This window comes from Cricetulus griseus, chromosome 8 (genome assembly GCF_003668045.3).
Source record: "Cricetulus griseus strain 17A/GY chromosome 8, alternate assembly CriGri-PICRH-1.0, whole genome shotgun sequence".
Classification (NCBI taxonomy): domain Eukaryota; kingdom Metazoa; phylum Chordata; class Mammalia; order Rodentia; family Cricetidae; genus Cricetulus; species Cricetulus griseus.
Window position 1 is genome coordinate 60,566,404 of NC_048601.1, and position 7,198 is coordinate 60,573,601.

General features: G+C 39.6%; 1 gene segment (V, D, J or C); it reads right to left on the reverse strand.

The window, feature by feature from the left end:
* Nucleotides 1-737, reverse strand: LOC118239297. The segment is given in 2 exon segments: nucleotides 1-495; nucleotides 689-737. Coding segments are annotated over 2 exon segments (507 nt in total).
* Nucleotides 738-7,198: the final 6,461 nt, after the last annotated feature.

Sequence of the window (7,198 nt, forward strand, 5' to 3'; positions counted from 1 at the left end):
AGACATAAGAGACATTGAGCCCATTATTTTTGCTGGACTATGTAAACATTTTCATGAGTGTTTCATGAGCTTTCAGGCTCTCGGGCAGAAGAGGGAAGGTGCAAGTCCAGGGCTGTGTGTGGCGCAAGCAGCTGGTGAGACTCTCAGAGGAAGTTTTTGTTGGAGGCTGAAGCACTGTGGGAGGTTTACTATATTTCTGCATACAGTGATAATCTCCCATGTCTTCTTGCTGGACACTGCTGATGGTGAGAGTGAAATCTGTCCCAGACCCACTGCCTATGAAGCGATCAGGGACCCCAGTGTACCGAGTGGATGCTAAGTAGATCAGCAGTTTAGGAGACTGCCCTGNTTTCTGCTGGTACCAGACCAAGTTGTTCTTCTGATCTTCACTGTATAAAAGACTCTGACTGGACTTGCAGCTGATGGTGGCCTTGTCTCCTGCTGACACAGCCAGGGAGGATGGAGACTGCGTCATCACAATATCTGCACAGGCTCCTGTAATCAGGAAAACCAATACTCATGTATAATAAAAACACAGAACTTAATACATATCAAATTAGTCATTTAATGGCCTTTTAGTGCCATATTGTCAAAGTACGATGGCATAAAAAATATTAAACCCTTGCACACATTATGAATTTCTTATATACAAGAAGAGACTCTGAAAAGTTTATAATACTTTTCTCACCAGACACCCAAAGCAGAAGAGACATGAGGACCTGGGTCTGTGACTCCATCTTGCTCCCCCTGCCTATCTGATGATGCTTAGTTCTCACTATCAAGGCCTGGTTTATAAACTCCAAGCATCTGGGCTAGGCTGGAGNAATTGGGTAATGTAGAGTAAACAAAAACGTGCAACAAAAGAAAATAAAGTTGTATAGAAGAAAAGAGTAAAGCCAAAAATGTGAGAATTCATGCTAATTTTTTCATTATCTCCCATCTCCAAGGCCATTCTTAATTCTAAGCAAGATGAACAGTGACTCAGACATTTGGGCTGCAGATTCTGTGCCAAACATGGAACAGAGATGCAAAGATTAACCCATATTCACTCTGTGGAAATCCTTGGGGCATTAATTTAAACCTGAGATCAGAGGAACTTTAATCTTCAAGCAAAGGTAAACACAACAGAAACAAACAAGTACACTCCTTACAATTTCAGGAAACAGAAAGAAGACTTTAAATTGGGGGAATGAAAACAATAAGATTTCTTCAAGAAGCTGTAGATGTAGACCAACACTGCCAAAAGTGTTTAGTCCAGAAATGCATTTTCTAGAGTAATCTAGAAATCATTAGTATTAAAAGTGGTTAAGATGGTCTTGCTGACATACTGAACAGGAAAAGATATTCCCTGAGGGGCCACAGCCATCTTAAATCAAGTAACAGTTTTACAGAGACCAATGGACCTCAACATCAGAGATTGTTGCCATATAAAGGAAAAAATGTTTGAGTATGAATGAAAATCAATAGCAATAAAAAAAAAAACACAGAACCTGCCTGGACTTCAGGTTAGTGTCTCTGAAAGTATACATAAGAAGTAAATTAGAAGCACTTGGGAGGCAGAGGCAGGCAGATCTAGTGAGTTCAAGGCCAGGATGGTCTACAAGAGCTAGATCCAGGACAGCCTCCAAAGCCACAGAGAAACCCTGTCTCAAAAAACCAAAAAAAAAAAAAGAAGTAAATTAGAAACCCAGTATTATGTATAAAGTACTAAAAAGAGAATAATAAATAAATAAAATGTGGCAATGAGTCAAGATTCACATTTGTAATCCCAAAACTGGGGACACAGAAACAGGAGCATCATGAGGTTGAGGCCAGCCTGAGGTACATAACATATTCTAGGCCAGTCTAAGTTATGCATGGAGATAATCTCATAAAAATATTTGTCGTTAACCAACTGATTCAAAGTTCCTCATGGTATTTGATATCTGAAGTTATTAATCTGTTAACAAGTTAGCATTAATCCAAGAATATTATTGAAAATTAAATATGCATTTAAGCACCGTGCACTCCCATTTTATTTTTAATTAAATATATAATTTTATACAACACTTTTCAGGTATACAATGGTGAATTATATCTCATAAGCATATTCAGTCTACTTTGTTAGCAGCTAACACACCATCATAAGAGAGAGACCAACAGTATATAAGTTGAGAATGTTCCCAATCTCACTGTCAAGAATGTGAAGGGATGAGTAACTGCCCCTGTCAATGTCTAACAAGCTGTCATGTGCTCTCCATCTTTGATAAACATTTTACTTTGCTTTGTGACAGCTGCAGTGAGCTCAGAACATGCTTTCATGTCATTTACTGCTGCTCCTTCAGATTGGACACATGGTAATGGGGGCTTACAATTCTAAAGGCTCCTGCCATTAATTGTGTGCTTTCACAGTGTGTATGGGGAGATCGCTGGTATTAAAAAGATGAAAATTCCATGTTATACTATGTATAATATAATATGAAAAGCATGCTTGGTGAATTGGATTCTGTGAGCTGTGATTAAAGATGAACTATAAACCTGCGGATAGAAAACAATATCGGTTGATTTGCTCCCAGCTTTGGAATCAAGGAGTCTAAAGTTGATGACCTTGAGCTCATGGGATACAGCACCCTCTTCCACAGGCACAACTGTAGATGGAGGCCCAGGAAATGTTAATGTAGGATTCATATTTACTTGAGACAGTTCAACACTGAACTCAGGTTTTCTGTTCCATCACATAGAATCTTTCTTTGAATGACAGTCTGTGGCTACCCAATATCCACAACAAGAAATGGTAGACGTAGAAGATTTTTATTAACTCAAATAACACATTGGCATATTATTCCTTGTTAAAATATCAATGAGGTATAACTGAGAACGTCGGAGTTTAGTACTGAATTCAAGATACATAAAAGAGTTGCTTACACAGAGTGACAGCCATGAAGAAAATTTGCCTGCTCAAGGAGTCCAGAGTCATGGATGCTGCTTCTCTCAGGGGGGCCGTGCAGATTCTCTGAGTCTATGGGAGGATAAAGTTGGAGAAGAAGCTTGGCATAGCTGAGAGCTCTTCGACACCTGTTCCAAAATGCATTTAAAATAAGCCCATTAGTGACCCATCAGCTTTAATAGCCACGGATGGCATACTGGTAGACAAATAGAAATGGAGCTAGCATCATCTTTTTAAATTATTTATGTCTATGGGTGTCTGGGATGCATACATATCTGTGCAATACATGTGCCAGGGGCCTATAGAAGACGGAATAGGGAGGCAGATTCCCTGGAAATGGAGTTAGAAATCATTGGGCCATCATGTGGGTACTGAGAGATGAACATAGATCTTCTGGAAGAGCAGCCAGTGATTTCTCTTAAACAATGAGACATTTCCTCAGCCCCACAAATGCTGAGTAAATAGACATGATGGAGATTGAGGAAAATTCCTGAAAAAAATAAAGACCTGTGCACCACTAAAGACTGTGACTCAGAAAGAGAACAGTAGAAAGAGGAGGATGTTTAGATGGCTTCTAAAGGCTCCTTGTGCCTTGTAAACTCTGTTCTTCTTTCAACCTGAGATGCAAAGAAAATTGCTTACACAGGAAAATGACTTCATTTGAAACCAGGAGTTTGTAGTTAATCTTTCTCTTCTCTCTTCCTATTTCAGGGACCAGGGGATTACCTTGATACAGAATCCAATTTTCATCTCCATCATGACTGAAGAGTCTGAGTGCATTTCTGGGAGAACCACATGAGTAAAAACCTAACTTCTGAGAACACAGGGATGTGTCCTTGTCTTTCTTTGTTGCTGGGATAGAACACCTACAAAAACAAGTTGAGTAAGCTTTGTTCCTTACTTTGGAACATAGTTTTTTTTGAGGGCACAGTTTGAGAGTAAAACTATTATTGTATGGAAGACACAGTGGAAGGAGCTTCAAGCAGCTGTTCACAACACAACCACAACTAAGATGCAGAGAGTGAAGGAAGCTAGAGCTCAACTTGCTTTCTCCATTTTACGCAGGTCAAGAACCACACACAGGGCATGGTCTTGCCCACAGGTGAAAGGCTTTTCCAACATCAATTCACCTAATAAAGATAATCCCTCTCAGACATTCACAGAAGCCAATTTTAACCTAGATAATCTCACAAGTATGTGTACGTATACATGTATGTATATGTATGTCATCAGTTCTTCTACCTCAATCATTTACCATTTCCTTGAGGAACATGAATTAAAATCAAGTAGAAATATTGAAATATTGAAATATATCACTTGTAAATATGGTCCCTTTACCAATAGACCACCAGGATTCATTCTTTTTGGTTGCAACTTTCTACACATTTGTTTAGGCTCCTTTCCTTTTCAATAACAATGCTCACCAAATGTACCTTAGATCCCAGCACTCACTCCAGCAGAACATAGAGGACGTTCCAGAAAAGGATTCCCACAGTCAAATATCTCATAATGTATTGAGAGAAATGGCCACTCCATTTCTGAAGTCATGAGGAGAGAAAGGCTGACCATAAGTAAAAGCTGGCAGGGAAGGTCAAATCACTGACACACACAAGTTAAATTCAATGGTGTATTCTGGGAGAAGCATGCTAAGAGACAGTGAGTTTTCCCTGTCCCTCACTGGCCTCAAGATAGCCCACACTCTGCCCAAACAACACACCTAGACTTGTGTTAGTTTCTGAGTTCGAGTTCACCCTTAGACTTGTCCACAGGTAGCCTCCAGCAATCATCAGAACACTTCAGAGTTTTCCCTCTTACCATCTTCGAGAGATAATTATGTCTTTTTATCTTGTGATTCTCTGTAACAGCCTTTACTTGTAATCTCGGGGAGTGTACTCTAATCTGGGACCTCCTTTCTCCTATGGGTCTAAACAGAATTGATGAGTTTACAATTTTTTCAATCTTTTCCTTTTTGTTAAGATGGGGTGGCTTCTTCTAGGTACCCCAAATGCAGAATTAAAAGCTTTAAATCTCTCTTTCATTAATTTTTGCATTGGATATACTACCTCTGATTTCTCAAACAAGATTTGGAATGTGTGAATATGCGTGTTGAGTATATGGTTTATGTGTTTTGTGTCAAAATAATTGTTTCTAAGGCTGCAGGCCATTCAGAGTGAGGATGAGTCACAGTGTCTGATTTTCCTGAGGCATTTGGCCTCTTCAAACCACATCCATTTTCTTTGGATTGTTAGTTTTAGTTTTAAGGTCCAATATCACTTTGAGTTAATAGTTTTCTTTTTATTTAAATTATAAGCAAGCTTGTTTACATATGAATCCCAGTTCCCTCACCCTCCTCTCCTCCCCTGCCCCCACTATCTACATATCCCATACCCTATCTGCTCCCCATGGAGGAGGAAGCCTTCCATGGGGATCTTCAAAATCTGTCATATTATTTGGAGCAGGGCCTAGGCCCTCCCCCTTGTGTCTAGGCTGAGAGAGTATCTCTCTGTGTGGAATGGGCTCCCAAAGTCTATTCATATACTAGAGATAAATCCTGATCCACTACCAGAGGCCCCATAGGTTGCCCAGGCCTCCTAACTGACACCCACATTCAGGGGTCTGGGTCGGTCCTATCCTGGTTTCCCAGATATCAGTCTGGGATCTGTGAGCTCCCATTTTTTAGGTCAGCTGTTTCTGTGGGTTTCTCCAGGCTGGTCTTGAACCCTGTGCTCATCACTCCTGCCTCTCTGCAACTGGATTCCAGGATTTTGGCTCAGTGCTTAGCTGTGGGTGTCTGCTTCTGCTTCCATCAGCTACTGGATGAAGGTTCTAGGGTGGCAGGAAAAATCCTAGCAGGATCCTAGATGTTGCTTGCTGCGCAGGCAGATGGGCAGGTGGGACAATGAATGTGGGACTGGTAAATCGGGGAAGGTGTGTAACAGAAGGGGACAGGGAGACTCACTGAATTAATCTGAGGAGAAGGATATCAAAGACATGGCTTGTTGGTAAGTTTCTGTATTTTATTTCATTTCATTCTAGGAATTTAATTTTTTTCTTGTTTTCTTCCTTGAATCAACAATAATTAACTACTGTGTTGCATAGTTCCTATGAGACTATGGACATTTTATGCTTTCTATTGTTCTTTGTATCCAGTTTTATTTTCTTGTGGTGATATAAAATACATAGTGTTAACTTAATTTGCCTATGTTTGTTGAGACCTGCTTTTGAGAGAATTTTTCATGGGGTACTAAGAAGAAAGTGTATTCATTACTATACAACAAAATGTTCTTCTTGATTGTGTGTAAGGTCAATTTGATTTAAGCTTTCATTTAACTCTGGTATTTCTCTGCTTATTTTCCCCCAAAAGACCTGTTACTGGTGAAAGTAGGTCATTAAAGTAATCTACTATGATTATATTATAGTTTATCTATGCTTTTAGATCAAATAATATCACTTTTATGAAATTGAGTGTACCTGTGATTAGTACATATGTGCTAAGAATTTCATACTTTGTATTTGGATTATGTGATGGGCTGAATCATTTGAAAACATGAACTAAAACTAACCTTTATTTCTTAAACTATTTCTCAAGATAGGGTTTCCCTGTGTAGTCCTGGCTGTCCTGGAACTCACTCTATAGACATGTTTGAACTCACAAACATATGTCTGCCTCTGCCTCCTGGGTGCTGGGATTATCTTAAACTACATCTAATGGGAATTTTAGAATCAGCCATACAAAAGTAATTAATTATAAAGGAACCTATTATTTCAAGAAAGTCTATATCTCTAATAGGAGATTCCTTAGTTCTCATTCAGCTATCTATGTTAGGTCTCTTGTCTTCAGATGTCCACGAAGCTTAGGAATGGGGTCTTAATGTCCTTTGGTCCCCACAGTCCTTTTCTGGTTGTGCTCCAATCCTCATTTCTGCCAGCATCTTTATGCATATACTTAGATATGGATATTGACTCATTCTACTCTTAGTCTCATACTGTAAAGTAGGGCCCATAGTTGAAGGACACAGACAAGACAAAGAATATCTGGGAAATGGGCTTCCAAAAAAGTGGTGATAAGGAGGAGCAGACAATAGGTAATATTAAGAGCAGATCATGATGGGGAAACCAACAGAAATAGCTGACCTAGACAAGTGGGAGCTCACTGATTCCAGATTGACAGCCAGAGAACCTGAATAACACTGAACTTGACCCTCTAAATGTGGGTGACAACTGGGGAGCTTGGGAACTTTACATAGCCACTAGAAGTGGAACTGGTATTTT